General features: G+C 40.1%; 1 protein-coding gene across 1 annotated transcript in view; it reads right to left on the bottom strand.

The window, feature by feature from the left end:
* Positions 1 to 16,763, bottom strand: part of TRHDE (thyrotropin releasing hormone degrading enzyme) — a 310,867-nt gene that overhangs the window by 27,036 nt on the left and 267,068 nt on the right. The window contains exons 13-15 of the mRNA XM_005305099.5: positions 10,083 to 10,230; positions 7,467 to 7,564; positions 6,845 to 6,952 (exon numbers count right to left, since the gene is read on the bottom strand). Coding sequence (XP_005305156.2) covers positions 6,845 to 6,952; positions 7,467 to 7,564; positions 10,083 to 10,230 — 354 coding nt within the window. The remainder of the gene's footprint in view (positions 1 to 6,844; positions 6,953 to 7,466; positions 7,565 to 10,082; positions 10,231 to 16,763) is intronic.

Genomic DNA, 16,763 nt, shown 5'->3' with positions numbered 1-16,763 from the left:
CAGTACAGAAAAATAATAGTATAAATAGTAAAAGACAAATTAAATCTAAAACAGTAGGTACCTAATCAACCAGGAATTTGAAATAGCCTACAATCTACCTGTATTAACGATGTGATTCAATATGTGATAGTAATTGTAGGTAGTCTGTTAATCATGATAGTTCTCAAATCACAGGTACTCTAAATATCTCTGATCTCTATTCTGCATGGGGATAGCCAGAAGATTGAAAACCCAATGCATGTTACTCTAATTGATACTGAATCAAATAAAACAAATGCTCGTGTTAACAGTTTTCTGTGAAAAAAAGTCAAGCAATTAGTCCTACAACTATTTGAACATAGATAACGGATGAATAGGAATGGGCTACATTTCAAAAGAAGGAAAAATCTGAGAATCCATTGGTGACTGGCTCTGAATATCCAATGCCCTTTCCAGTGGGCTTCACTAAGTCATGCCTTGGGGTGTCACAGCAGATGCTGACAGGCCATCATTTACTATGACATCACACTTCAGGAGTTTATAAACTATTGTCCTCTGCACATTTCTTCCTGAGTTTTAGAGGTTAGAATGCATCCAGAGCAGAAACGCTGCAAATGCTAATGCTCTTAACATTGTTTTTTGCCTTCAAAACCAATGCATTACGGAGGTTAAAAAGGTTAACAAGGCTGATTCTCGAGCTCAGGCAGACTTTGTATGGTAATTTTGCTAATTTTTTAGGCTGAACCACAATGCTCTCATAACTACAGAGTGTGAGTAATGTATTTCTTCACACATGAAAGAGCTTCACAGGGATCATCCCAGTTAAATGAAGGTAGCAGCAAACATCTTAATTTTCAGCAAGCAGTAGCTTCTGCTGCATAGTATTTGCCTGTATCTTGAATTCTACGATCCCCATTCCTAAATCGACAACACTAATTTCAATGACTGTATAAAGAATGTTCCTTATTCCTCATAGAAGTTTCACTCTTGTCCACTTATGGAAGTATGTATTCATCTTACTGCAGCAAGATCATGTTTGCCATGCTAAGCACCATCAGCAGCATTTGTGAGGCCTGAAGTAAACTGAAGTGGAGCCCATAGTTATATAAAAATATCAGATCTGTATTAATTTAATAATTAAAAGGAAAGTAAATCTCACATTAAAATTTGTTCTCAGGTTTTCAACAAAAAATTTCTTTCGTTAGATCTTGCTAGGATTAAAATCCTGTACAGACCTGGAACAGAATCAATAAACAGATCCGTTGACACTCCTTGGAGTCAGTTACTTAAGGCTGGCTATTTGGTTCGATGCCTTTGTGATCAAATGTGTCCTTTGAGTCATGCTCTGGCATTCTTTCCTGGCAGAGTGGCTGAGAACTGCACTGTCATTAAGCATTTTGCACTCTAAATTATCATAATTTTTTAGCCACAGAAATGGCTGCAATCTCTTTCTCGCATCATTTATTTTAGGACACAAGTATCAGGAGATGAGATCAGCTATTGGCGCACCAATGCAGTAGTCGGCAACCTTTCAAAAGTGGTGTGCCGAGTCTTTGTTTATTTACTCTAATTTAAGGTTTTGCGTGCCAGTAATACATTTAAACATTTTTAGAAGGTCTCTTTCTAATAGTCTATATAACTAAACTATTGTTGCATGTAAAGTAAATAAGGTTTTTAAAATGTTTAAGAAGCTTCATTTAAAATTAAATTAAAACGCAGAGGCCCCCGGACCGGTGGCCAGGACCTGGGCAGTGTGAGTGCCACTGAAAATCAGCTTGCGTGCCACCTTTGGCACGCGTGTCATAGGTTGCCTACCCCTGCAGTAGTGTATTAGTGTCACAGAATGGAATTGCCTGTGGAATAGATAAAATTCACAGAGTTGTGGAGAATGTCCTTCTAAACCTCATGAGCACTCATCTCACGTAGATTAGTGTATGTTTTTTGTAAAGAAGATGTGAAAGTAATAGTGTTGTGCCTGGAAGTCTAATGGTGTTATTCAATATTGCTGGTATTAAAGAGAAGACTAAAACACTGGGAGATATAATTATTTCCTTTAATTCTGTATTTAGTTTTAACCCCAAAACATATTTAACTTTTCAAGTTATAAGCTACAAATGTAAGTACTACTGGCCAATTCACTATTGAGCTTAAGAACATAATAACGGCCATACTGGGTCAGACCAAAGTTCCATCTAGCCCAGTTTCCTGTCTTCCGACAACAGCCAATGCCAGGTGCCCAGAGGGAATGAACAGAACAGTTAATCATCAAGTGATCCATCCCCTGTCGCCCATTCCCAGCTTCTGTCAAACAGAGGCTAGGGACACCATCCGTGCCCATCCTGGCTAATAGCCATTGATGGACCTATCCTCCATGAACTTATCTAGTGCTTTTTTGAACCCTGTTATAATCTTGGCCTTCACAACATTCTCTGATAAGGAGTTCCACAGATTGACTGTGAAAACAGTCAGTGTGAAAAAAACACTTCCTTTTGTTTGTTTTAAACCTGCTGCCTATTAATTTAATTTGGTGACCCCTAGTTCTTGTGTTATGAACCTAGGTCTTTTGTTATCTTGATCAGCAGTGGTAACTTATTTACAAGGTAAAGAACAAAACATAGTAAATACATGATTATTATAATTATTTTAATCTCCTGGAGTGCAGAGTACATGGTAATTAATTTTGGACCTACCATATTAAACAGTATTACTAGGAAACCTGCAGAAATATGCAAACAGTATAGAGGTATACATTACTGTAGTTGATTATTGCCCTTCCCTAGCCCACAATTAAACTACGCAAGTAAAATACATAAACATTTGGGATGGAAAGAATCTCTAAAGAGCCATCTAACCAAGCATCACAGCAAGATTTATTTTATCATTCCCAAACCATTCCTAATTAGATGTGTGTTCACTCTAACTTTGACTATATCCAGGGATGGAGATTCCCTAGCCTTCTTAGCCACTTGTTCCACTGCCTGTAAATTTGTACAGTCATAAAAGCTTAACTTAATATTAGCTTATATTTGTATTGAATCTCATTTGATTGATGTCAATCTACCTCCCCGGTATTCTTTTGTACTCTTATGTTCCAAAGAATTTTCAATACGTCTCAATTTGCATTGTTTGTAAATCAGCTCTTTGGATTAGCCACTCCAGCTTCCAAAATAGATCATTCAGGGCAAAGCATTGCAACGTTGCCTTTATTTTTTACTATAGTATTCAGTAAACTCTGGGTCAGACTGTACTCATATGTGGAAATACCACAAAGGAGACAGAAAACACTTCCTTCAAAGTTTCTTTTGAGTTCTCTTATTGGAGGTAGCATTCCCCAACCTCTAGGGGACAAACTGGGAGGCCAACCCACAAATGCTGCTGATATTGGAGTTTTGTTGGGGGAAGTGGGGCACCTATGCAGAGATCCTCTGCCTCCTTTGATCAGCTCTTAGCCCTCTGTAGCTCTGCCCTGGTTCCCTGGCAATGTGACTCCACTGCAACTGTATTGCCTGGAATTTCCCAGCAGGTGCTTGACCACTTTGTTTTGCTTTGTGGAAATGATTCTCTAAGTACAGTATATATAACCTCTGGCCGTATTAACTTTGTTGTTAACACTGCGTGGAGGGAGAGATGATGCATATCTCTACCTCCAGTGGTCTTTTATTAGCACTGTGGAGAATTGTCAAAATGCTCTGGAGAAAGGAAGGGAATGCTCCCATTGAGACAGCAGTCTCTCCTTTTGTGGGAGAAGATGCATGCAGAGAGAATGGTACAGAGATACTATGGTTGCAACTGACAGTACAAAACAAAAGGTAGCTTTTAAGGACATGATGTTATAAGAATATTCATAGTACATCAAACTGAGTGAAGAACAGTTATGATCACAAAGATAACAATATAAAAATGGCACTGAATTACATATCTCTTCCTTGTATGTATTCCAAGATGTACTTTTTTGCCCATTATACTCATATTAGCCAACACGGTTCAGGGAGTGTGTTCTGGCTTCTGTTCTGGCTCACACACCATGTTAACTAAATTCTTATTACAGAATTATTATTATTATTGGTAATAACAGAATCTCGGTGATATGGCAGAAAGCTGAACCATTATATAGCCATACTACTGTATGAGCAAAAATAGATGTGCTGATCCTATATAAATGTTGATACTGTGAAGTACAAGCTGATTTTATGACTATTAAGCTGCTAAACTGGCAGAAAGTTTCTCAACTACAATAAGTGACCTTTGTGATGCCTTTCCAAAATGAGCAGACATGGTATCAGCCTGTCAATGAGTTAGTCACATTCAAACGTGGTGACTGTTTTGAGAACAGCAATTGGCAATCTCTGGGGTGGGGAAAAAGATCTGAACTTAGAATCTTACGAAATAAATAAAAGAAATCTGTCTTCTTTGCAAGTTGGACCCTTATTTATCATCTGAAGTCAATCCCTGTTCTATAATTACATTATTTGTGGTGGCTATTTTTCAAAATTGTCCAGTTTCTTTACAGAAATGTATTGCTTTAACTAGCTGGTATTTTTCCTCCTCTGCCTCGCTCTGATACCTTTATCATAACATTCATTGTGCTCCAGCAGTCACAATCTTGGGCTCCCAAGAATGGCCTTGTGGAAAAGGTAAGATTAGTTTTCAGAAGGCTCCTTAAATGTGTTCCTTTCCTTTCTCGCTATTGTTAGCAAAGCAATAAGCTTTTTTCTGATGCCTCCTTCTTCTCTAGTCCTTTAGAGGGGAGAGGGGGAGGCTTTCCAGGGTGACAGCTTTTATATATTGCATTATCTACTGCTGTGCAATTTAATAGATTATGTTAAATGTGATTAACTAATTTTGCTGTTGCAAATGAGTATCTCAGTAAATTACTTTTGCAGATCCTTTCCTGTGATTCTTTCTTTGTATTTTCCTCTTTGAATAGCTACGTATCTAGCATTGTTAATGTTTGCTAATTTTGATATTGATAAGGATTCTCTTAAAAGTGTGCATGCTTGGATTCATCATACAGAATTAACCTGACAAATCCTTTAATAACACTTTCTTTTTGGAGTTTGGGGCATATTTTCATAGACTCTGGATACTTTTTTCCAAAACACTTAAGTGACTTAGAAGACTAACGCCTAGATTCAAAGTAGGATGTAGGTGCGTACCTGCCATTTTAGGCGCCTAAATCCAACATCTAGGCACCAATGGAATTCACAAATCCACCATTCAGCTGCCATCCAAGTCTGTAGCACCTACATTACTATTGATAAAATTTCCTAGGTGCCTATGTTTCTGCTAGTGGCCATGCACAAAGCTGCCTAAGTTCTGATGCCATTGACCTGCTCAGCAACTAGTTCATGCTTAAGCCCTGCCAGGATTCACAAACTAGGCATCTTTCTGCCTCTCTCGCCTGTGGGATGCCTCACTTGGGGTCGTAAATTCCACTAGGCAGCAGGGTCCTTAAAAGTTACAACATGGAACATTACAGTGCTTAACTCCCTTAGGGTGAATCTAGCCCTAAATCCCATTTTCAATGTCACTAAGGGTATGTCTACACGACGAGCAGAAACCAGTGGCAGCGAGTTTCAGAGATTGGCTCTACAAATTTCGGCTCACGCTACAGCACTAAAAATAGCTGTGTTGGTTTTAGGGTTCAGGTTGGAGCTTGGGCTCAGAAACTCATTCCCCTCCCTAGGATTTAAAGCTCAATCCCAGTGTTTACACAGCCATTTTTAGCACCAGGAGCTGTAGATCTGAGTTTTGAGACTCGCTGTTGCAGGATTCTGCTTGCCATGTAGTAGACGTTTTCCCTAGGGGCAGGTTTTCAAATGTATGTAGGCACCTAATGGCATTTTCAAAAGTGCCTAAGCAGGTTTCAATGGGAAATTATTTTGATTTTAGTGGGAGATAGGCACCTAACCTGCTTAGGTGCTTTTGAGAATCCCACATGGCATCTATCGGCATCCTTATGCACCTAAATACCTTTGAAAATAAGTGCCTAATTCAGTTTTAAAAATGGGACTTAGGTGCTTTTGAAAACTTCACCTGAAATAAAATATTTTACCTAGAAACAAAACATCATATCCCGTGATATGCGGAAACTGGTTTCCTGCCTTCCACCAGATGAAAAAAAGGATGATTCTTTCATAAGAAAGCTGTGGCCCTCACCTGTACATGCCTTACTCTCCATGAATAACTGCATGATTTAATAATCACACTACTTTATTTATTAATACTCTGCACTTATATGCATACTTTGCACATTGTCAATGACCTGACAACCCAAATCTCTGGCTGGTCTGCTTGCCTACTATAGTTCTTGCCTGTTCATTATACTGCTGCTAATGCCCCCCATTGCTCCTATTACATTACCCCTCCTTGAATCCCTCTATTAGCTTCCTGCCTCCTACGGCATCTCTTTCAAGTTCTGTATCTTGAGTTACAAAGCTCTACATAATATTTCCCTCTACTACATTTCATCATCTCTTTTCCTCCCTCTCTCTTTCAGGTCTTCTGAAAACTTTTACCGCACTCCTCCCTTTATCTCCTTTCCCACTTACAGCTTCACACTTTTTGTCATGTTGCCCTTATTCCTGTCTTCATCTACCAAGCATCCTCTCTTTCTTCCATTCCATCCTTCTTTAAAATCAACCTCTTTTTTTTCTCAGGAGGCTCCATTTGCCCCATCCATAAATTAAGAGATCTTTCCCACTCCTTCTAGCTCTGCAGCCTCACAGCAATGTTTTAAATGACAGCTGGTGAGTTCTGCTTCATTTTTTACCTGTATGCAAAAAGTGTGTAGACAAAAGAGACACACTCATACTATAATAGTTCTGAGTTGGGTGGACGGGAGATGCATTTTTGTTCCACTTACCGGTTTCTATTGCTGGAAATCCAATCTGAGATTAACGTTGCAGCCTGTTGGTGACAGTGTTTATTACCAAAGCTGCAGGCCAGCATGATGACTTCTCGACGCAATTCTCTGGGTTAGTCGAAAACACAAATAAAGACACTAATGAGGTCACATTAATAAATATGTTGAAATTCTCAGAAGAAAATATTCTAACCTTTCTTATAAGGAGCTGTTAATATTTAATTAAACAAAAATATTAAAGACGTGGTAACTGTATATCTTTGAGTAACAACTAAGTACCATGTTGTTACAGTTACAATTTTTAATTAAAGGCCATGGATCAAAATGGGCAGTGTTACATTCACACAACCCTACTAAATTCAATGGTCTCGTGAGTTCAAATCCCAAAGTCTCCGATGGAGCCAGCACTTAAATTAAAGCTTAACAGGAACATGTCTTTGTTCTCAAAATTCCAGGCAGAGGAAACTGATTCATAGCACCTAGCCCCCTCAAGTGAGGAGAAATGAAAGGAGGAAAAGGATAGAAAGGTATCTCATGATGCTGAAATTCACATTAAGTATTGGGAAATCACTTTACTACAACTATCTCCTGTGAAAATTAATAAAAAAATATATAACAGTACTCATGTTGGTAGGCAGCTTGAACAAGGGATCTGTTTAAATTATTCGTTGGCCATCCAAGTTTGAGGTACATCGCTGCAACTTGTTTTAAAATATATTCCTGGAAGAAAAAAAATAGGTTAAATATATTTTCAGAATTAAACTTCATTTTTGATTTTTCAGTTCAAACTTGAAATACTGTTGATTGATGTTTTTAATAATGCCCCACTTTCAAAATTCTTTGATTTGGATCTCGTATTGCAATGCTTTTGTATGCAATCCCACTCTTTACTTAAATGGAAGATGAATCTACAGAACAGCTACATGACTGGGTCTACTGGGTTAGCTAATTTAATGGTAAAGAATACAGCAGTTTATAAATTGTTTATTTTAACAGTATTTTGAACTCACAATACAAAAGTGAAGTGTTGCTGGAGCTTGGACAGGCTAATGCCTACTCTAGCTAAGCCAATCTTGACTTCACAATGAATGTCTGAATAATGGCCATCATTAAACATTTAAACTGACTCACTTAGCACATACGTAGTGAGATAACTGATAGCAACGATTAGGGCTCCGTGCCTCTCACGGAGGTCGCGGAAGTCACGGATTCTGTGACTTTTTGCAACCTCCGTGAGTTCTCCAGGGCCCAGTGTGGCTGACCTTAGGGCCGCCCAAGCAGCTGGCTCCAGGGCCAGCTACTCAGGTGGTCCCTGGGACAGCCACACCAGCTACTGCTCTGGTGGCCCCCAGCAGTGTTCCCTGGACGGCCGGCCAGAGCAGCCATGGTCTGCGGTCCCAGGCAGTGGGACAGAGCAGATGCAGTCTGCTGCTCCGCAGCTGGTGCCACTGGCCCTGGGCACACCTCCCCCAGCAGCAGCCCCCCAATCCCTTTCAGCAACCTCCTGCCCCATGTTTCCCTCCAGCAGCAGCCCCCCACACTCCCCCAGTGCCCCCTCCAAGATTTAATCACAGGTATTTTTAGTAAAAGTAATGGACAGGTCACGGGCCATGAATTTTTGTTTATTGCCCATGACCTGTCCGTGACTTTTACTAAAAGCACCTGTGACCAAATCATAGCCTTAGCTATGATCGTCTTTATTTTCATAGCTACAGCGAAACCATTACACAGGTGCAGCCAACTGATCTAATAATACTAAACAATGTGTGCTGCATATCAAGACTGGGTTATATAATGACACTATTTCAATGTCCATTTAGCTGTTGCTGTGTATAAATATCAAAGACAGCACAAGACATGTTTTATCTTACTCTCACATCTTGCACATTAGGCATCTTTACATTCAGTTACAAGTTATGAAGTATACTATTGTCACTGTAGTCACAGCATAATTTTCTGCCACTAGAATTCACTGCTTTGAAAAAAAGAACTGAAATGAACTAATGCAAGAGAATATCCATTTTATTTTTATGGATGCATGTGCATATGTGTGTGGTGACGGAACCAAAGGAGATGCACTGGATAGCTTTCTCGAGCAGATAAGTTATTCTGTGACTATAATGAGTTTATATTTCTTCTGCCATCAACTCTGCTTTCAGATTTCAGGAAGAATCAGTAGTGGTAAAACACAACCCTAATTAATTTTGACCATTTTTGTTTATTAAAATTGTATTCTCTTTACACAGTCATGTCTAAAACCAAACAGCAATCACTGTCTAATAATGATTTTTCAGTGCAGGTAATGATAGACTAGGAAGATGAAAAGTGTAATTTTACATGAGAGCCATCTGGTTTGGAGTTAGAACCAGATCATAGGTTCATGAAGAAACATTTCCAGTATTTCTTTATTAATCTGTAATATATTCCTCATATAAATTCTCCATGCCAGCATGTATCTGGGTGTATTTTAAAAATGTCTCCTTAAATATACCAGACTTTATGTAGTTTCTTCATTTCAACTGTACTATAAAATTATGCACAAGTGGTTGGGCATTCAATTTATGCAGCGTACATAAAATTCACTGACAGTACACAGGCGTAATACAGCTTATAATTGTTAATAAATACAATTAAAGTCTGTGTCATAAACAATGTTCCTTTTAACAAATATGCTTCAAGATTAAGCAACATTTTTTCAGGTAACATTTTAAAATGTTTGTCATGTCTATTTGGATTATCTACTGTTTGCTGCTACTGTTGTTCTCCTGGTCCCAATTATGAATAGGTTTTTGACTCAGTTGTGATCTAATCCTTGTTAATTAAGGGAAATGCATTGACTTCACTATGCCTTTCAGGATGAAAATAATGACTAACAATATAGACTGCAACTGCATGCATCCTGCTCAATTCTGTGAGCACATTTTCTGTCCATGCTTATTTGGGGTCTCAATGAAAGTGTAGTCCTGTGGCTCCAGAGAACTATAGAATTTTTAAGAATCAAACAACTTATTTGTCATAATATTTTATAGGAAGAACAGCTAAGTTTCCTTCTACTCATTATATATGCCTCAAATAGTCCTTATCACTGTTCAAATGCAAATGAACCTAAGTTTGACAATTGCTACATTTAAATACAAAATAATTAGAAAGAAAGTTAATATCCCTAGATCAATTACAATAACTGACTGTGGACTAGTTCATCTCAGGACAATAGAAAAGAAGAGAATATATCTTTTACATTGAAAATGTTGTAGTTTTCAGTGCGGTCCAGCAATTTATCTAGAGGATAAAGAGCTCGGCTGGCAGCATGCCAAGGCAGAAAATCCTTCTCCTCGGAAAGGTATCTGATAATCTCCAGAGGAATATTCTGAGGCAAATAGCCAGCTCTGTACAGTCAAAGAAGTTCATGTTAATTATTATTTTCAGAGAAGATACATGATGATGCAAAAATGAGGGTTTTTCATATGCAAATGAAAGGCAGAAAAGCATGATAAATACATCACATTATAATGAAATGAAAGTCAGTGTTAGTAAAAAAAAACCCAACTCTTATGTGTTGAGTGTCTTTTTACAGGATGCCAATATCCCTAATTTAAATAGAAGCCAGTGTCTATTAAAAAATGCAAACAGTAAAGTAGCTGAATATAGAAAGAAAGAAAGAAAGAAAGAAAGAAAGAAAGAAAGAAAGAAAGAAAGAAAGAAAGAAAGAAAGTATTTTATTGCTACAGTGTAGACAGAATGTGGTCTAAACAAAATCAACAAGCCCAGGCATTTTGCTTCTCAGAAAATTTTGACAGGTCATGGGCAACTGAGAAAAACTGATTGTGAAGGGACATTCTTTAGTTTCAAAATTCCTCCCCCAGCTCCAAAAGCAGCTTTGTCTGATGTCTATTGCAAACCATTTTGGAACAAGTTATATTCCAGCACTCAAAAGGATCACAATAGTTAATGATGTGTTAGCTCTTCTCATATAAACTCCATTTTTTTCACTAGCTTACAAATCAATCAGAGAGCGGCTTCATCCTTTCATTGGCATAAAGAGCCTCATCCAGTGAGCGAAATAGTTTCACAGAATTTCAAGAAAGTTGTTTAAAGTAACATGTTTACACAAAGTGTAGCAGATATACAAACATTTAAAAGTTTATTTTTAAAATTCTATACTGGAAACTTCAAGCTTCAGGATTTTTGTTCATTTTTCCTTTTTGAACTGCTTTATTTCTTAACAATCTAAAATGCAATAGTAAAATGTAATTCTGTGGTGAAAACTTTCTAGCAACACACAGGCCTATTTTTCTCTTAATGCATGTGTTTAACTCCCACTGAAGTTCTATGCCTGCAGCAAGAAGAAATAGTGATTCTGTTTTCATTAAACTTTCAGGACTGGACTTGATTAACATAGGCGAGGGTTTGAAATATCTTCATAGTCCTTTGTTCCCTTTATGGGATGAAAATGTTCCCTTTCATTTCCCTAATTGTCTGAAGAGAGACATCCATACAGGCAAACAAAGATTAAGTGCTGTGTAGGGGACCATGGATACCAGGCTGTTCAAAGACCTGGGGCTAGTCTGATCTCAGTTATACCAGTTTAAATCCAGAATAACTTCACTGAAATCTTTATGCTAGGGTTGTGTCTTTTGGCACAATCCTAAACAAGGGCCTGTATGTAAGCTACACCACATTCATAGCCCAGGAGGCACTGTGCCCCAAAATTCACTTCATGACACAATTTCACCCCTGTTCTTCCTTTGCTTTGGGGAAGGAAGGAAGTTACTGCAGGCTTTGAAAGGATTCATCTTATTTCCCTACCAGAACCCAGTCAGCCACTCCCCATCCTGTTCCATGCCATCTTTGCCCACTTGGTGGCCATGAGAAGTATGCAGAGAGCTGAGGCAACGTCTAAACTGCAAACTTTCGTCAATGTGAGTTACATTGGCATAAAGCCGCTGCAGTTAGTATATTGCTTGTATGCTTGCATACTTGGCTGTTTGAATTAGTGCTGTGCATAATCACCATGATCGCTTATGTAAATTCAGTGTGGTAGGTATCCGAGCATGCAACTTACAGTCGGACGGCACACTGCCTTTTGGGAAATGTTGGCAATATACATGTCACATTATGGGGTGCAATCCAAACCAGTGAGTGGTTGTATCACCGCCTGCCCCACAACCCTGGGTGCTTCACAATGCTTTGCTATCGTAGCTCCCAACCAGGGCTGCTCATAAGTAGTTTATCAGCATTACTCAGGGCCTGACTGAGTGTCTGTGTATGGTTGCAGCCCTGGTCCAGCAGTTCTGACCCCAGCAGCCTGCCAGCAACACAACAGCCACACTTTGGCTTCCACCAGCTTTGGTTACTACTTGTATGGTGAACCCAACACATTCCCAGTCCTGAATTTTCCCAAAAACGTGTGTTCTGCACTGTCCAGACCTTTCCAGGACAGTTCAGTTATTAAGCGCCACTGCCCCAGTAAGGAGTCAATATTCAACAGTTTGCTATGTTAACAAATAGTTCCATTTAAACATAGCCCCGGATTGGTTTCGATTAAAAAATAAAACAAACAAAAGAAGATAGGGTTGTAAGTGAACTCACGTAGAAGAGATAAAGTTAGAAATGGTTACAAGCAAATAAAATGAAAATGAATCTAAAACACTAAAACAATCCAGCAAGTTCTGTTTCAAGACTTTGTTTAAGATGGCCTTTCTTACCCACTGTCTTACAGCAAGATAGTGGCTGACCCTTCCCTTGCTCAGGATCTCTCCCAGAGGCCCAAAGGTGCGGGTGCCTTTGTCTTCTTGGGTGAAAAAGAAAGAGATTGGGGTTTTCTGCTCCTTTCTTTTATAGTCCAAATCACCTTTGAAATATATTCTTCTGAAGATTACCCCTCAAAGCAAAGTTTATTCAGATGGTGAGGAAGGTGACATGGAGTCTGGTGAGGGAGGAAGCTCCATGCTCTTTCTCCCCCACCTCTGTTTGCTGAAATACAAATTTGCTGTCTCTTGCCACCTGCTCTCCCTGCTGTCTTGCTGGCCCTGTTTATTATTTATATGTAAATTGAGGTTAATACACATTTCTCTTTTTATAACCTTTGCCTGTGTGGTTTTGAACATGAGCTAATAATCATACAGGGGGATTTCATAACTTTACATATAATGTTGCTACATACACTTCACTATGACATTATTGAACAGTGAGATATCAGTTTTCAAATGATACAAAGGCATATTTTCTACAAAGAGTATTACAATTGTGTATAGAGTGGGCATACAGGGTGCTTCCAGTCACAGCATGGTGGGGCAGTTGTGCAAGGGTGACTATGAGCAAGGAGTCAAGGTCCCATCAAGCAACTTTTCCCATCCCTTAATGCCATTGATATCCCATACTTTCCGTGACTTTTTAAAAAAAATCCCACAAACCCATGCAGCACTTCTCACTGTCCACAATTTCTGTTTGAAGCATGGAGCCTGCACAGCTCTGCACTACTGTCATGAGCATTGCAAACACTGGACGAACCATCCTCCAGTATTTGCAGAGCCACAGGAAGAACCGCAGCAATGGAGGACATGATGCTTTTGTGGAGGACCGATCACTGTGGAACACAGTGAAAAGCAATTTAGCATTGTTGGTGGCATTCATGGAGCAGCTACAGACAGTGGAGCGCTGCTTACGGGTGTGATAAACAAGCACTGACTGGTGGGATCCCATCGTAATGCAGGTTAGGGATGACAAGCGGTGGCTGCAGAACTTTTGGGTGTGAAAGGCCATGTTCCTGGATCTGTGTGCTGTGCTCATTCCAACCACCCAGTCAGGGAAACCAGAATGAGGGCTGGACTGACAGCTGAGAAGTGAATGGTGATCACTCTGGGGAAGCGTGCAACACCAGATTGTTATTGGTAAGTGGGCAATCATTTTGGAATTGAAAAATCCCCATTGGGGACCATTGTCATGCAAATGTGCAGGGCCATTAATCATCAACTGCCTGTGACTCTAGGCAAAGTGCAGGATAGATTTGCAGCAACGGAGTTCTCAAACTGCAGTGAGGTGATAGATGAGAGCGTACATCCCTATTTTAGCACCAGCCCACCTTGCCATGGTGTACAGTAGAACTTCAGAGTTCTGAACACTCAGAAATGGAAGTTATTCATAACTCTGAAATGTTTGTAACTCTGAACAAAACATTATGGTTGTTCTTTCAAAAGGTTACAACTGAACACTGACTTAATACAGCTTTGAAACTTCACTATGCTGAAGAAAAATGCCGCCTTCCCTTTATTTTTTTAGTAGTTTACATTGAAGGGTACTGTACTGTATTTGCTTCTTCTTTTTTTTTGTCACTGCTGCCTGATTGTGTAGTTCTGGTTCCAAATGAGGTGTGTAGTTGACTGGTCAGTTTGTAACTCTGGTATTCATAACTCTGAGGTTTTACTGTACATTAATAGAAAGGGCTAATTTTCTATGGTTATACACGTGTTGGTGGATCATTGTGGATACATCACTGACATCAGTGTTGGTTGGTCAAGGAAGGTGCAGAACGTCTGCATCTTTAAGAAGACAGGACTGTTCAGAAAGCTGCAAGCAGGGAGATTCTTTCCCGACCAACAGATTACCACTGGCACTAGGGAAATCCCAACAGTGATCCTGGGGGACCCAGCCTACCCTTTGCTCATCTGGCTCATGAAGCCGTACATCGACCACCTCGACAGCGCCAAGGGAAGATTCACCTACCAGCTGAGCAGGTGCAGAATGACAGGTGAATGGGCTTTTGGTAGACTGATGGGATATTGGCAGTGTTCAATCACGAGATTGGATCTCAGTGAGAAAAATAAATTGTTATAGCTGCCTGTTGTGTCCTGCATAATACCTGTGAGGCAAAGGGGAAAGTCGCCACTGGGATGGAGGGTAGAAGTGGCTGTCTGCTGAGTTGGAACAGCCGGACAATAGGGCTATTAGAAGAGCTCAATTCCAAGCTATACAGCTAATGGAGGCATTGAAAGAGTATGTTAATAATCAGCCCCAGAAATGCAGTGTGGTGGACTGTGCTCTACCTGGTCCTGAAGTTTTGGGGCTACTAGGAAGTGTTTAGTGCTTGGTGTACATTTATGAATATAACACTGTTAATGTACTTATTCATTTTGTGGTGGTTGCTGTGCATTTATAATTATTACACAATGTCACTGATCTTATCACCAATGTCCACTGTTGCCATCTCTGCAACAAGTAGTGGGTGCTTTCGGTAGCAGTAGGCACTCTGCAGCATATGTTGTGAAGTAATAAAGACAAATTATTTATAAAAAATATTTTTGTTGCATACCATAATCAGTGCAAAAAACCCGATGTGCAATAAAAGCAAATTCAATAAAAACTTCTGAAATAAATAAACAGAACAGAACTTAACAAGGGGAAAGACCATTCAGGTCCATTTCAGTTCATTTTGGCTTTGCATGCACCCTGGGACGCTTGCAGGTCAGTGTACGTGAATCTGTATTTCTCTTCACTGTTGCCCAGTGTGAAGTGGGGTATAGATCTGACCGATGATGCTGCATGGAACGTTGAGGGTGTAGAGAGATGCTAAAATGGAGTTCTCCACTGGCTGCAAAGGAAGCTGGGCCCATGATTGTTGAACCTTAGGTCAACAAGGTCTGCAGCATTTGTGTTTGCTGCCAGAGAAGCCCCATTATGTCCTGATGCATCTTCCTCTCTGACTCCTGCGCTTTTCTACTGTCCATTCTTCCCCTCTCAATACGGTTTGCAATATTCACCTTCCAGGTCCTCTGTTCACTGTCTGATGCAGCACTGGCTTGCAGGATCTCACTGAACATACTCTCCCTTGTCCTCTTCTTTCTCCTCTTTCTCACAGTCAGACATTCCATGGGGGACCTCTCAAGGTGGCAACAGCAGCAGTTACAGATAAAACAAAAAGAGGTGTCACTGTAGGTGTAATCATAAGGGAAAGTTAAGTTTCAGAACTCCTTTCCTTTGCTCCCCAAAGGTTTTAAACATAACATGGACACTTCAGCTTTGGAGTCCCTCTGCACTCTGCACCCCAGCCATAGTGAGTATGGTGCAGCAGGGGTTGGGAGTGAGAAATGAGGAGGGACTTGTTCAGCTGCATGAAACAATAAAATGTCATCGTCCCTGCCCCCATTTCCATGGGGATGAATGCAGGACAATGGTCAATCAATACGGGCACTATTTTCCACAGGTGGTGGTGACTTAACTGATATCTTGCTCCTGAGGGTAACAATGGTACAAGAAAGCGAAGCTACTGCTGATGTCCAAAAGCCACCCAGGCCTGTATGTCACTAGCCTGTTTACTGCAATAGTGCTTGCCAAAGTCATCACAGAGTGGTGTAGGAAAGTGCCCTATCATAGAGGAAGAAATAAGGCTGCTATCCTTAGAAACCTTCAGGTGAAGATGGCAAAATACCACCATGAATTTTCATTGAGATCTCTCAGGAGGATTAAAGAAATAAGGACATCCCTGTGTACATAAACAAACTGCTCTGCACCCTCCAGCCTAACTCTAGAGGGGAATGAAAAGCAGATAACAACTCTACCTGTTGAACCTCTACCTCTTCTAGCATGAATAAATTAATGAAAAATCATTAATTTTTCTGTGTCCTGCTATGTTGGGGTTGGGCGCCATCTGTATATTTAAACATTGTAATAGGAAATGCATTCACACAGATTATGCACTGGGCTTGCCCATGCTTGGCTGCTGGGAATGACTAGACTGTGGTGAAATCTTAAACAGATCCTGGCTTGCGGCATAGTTGCATGTCCTCCATCCTCCTTCTCACTGTTCACAGTGGTTTGTGTCTCTGGGCTCCACTGAGATATCCATAGTGCTCTGTAGGGTGCTGCTGGGGGTCCCTGCAAAGTACAGTATGCAGCTCTTTGCAGAAGTGTCAGGTCTGTGGCA

Source organism: Chrysemys picta, chromosome 1, assembly GCF_011386835.1.
Source record: "Chrysemys picta bellii isolate R12L10 chromosome 1, ASM1138683v2, whole genome shotgun sequence".
In the NCBI taxonomy this organism is placed as follows: domain Eukaryota; kingdom Metazoa; phylum Chordata; order Testudines; family Emydidae; genus Chrysemys; species Chrysemys picta.
Note: the sequence above shows the minus strand (reverse complement) of the source record. Positions and strands in the feature narration are given on the sequence as shown.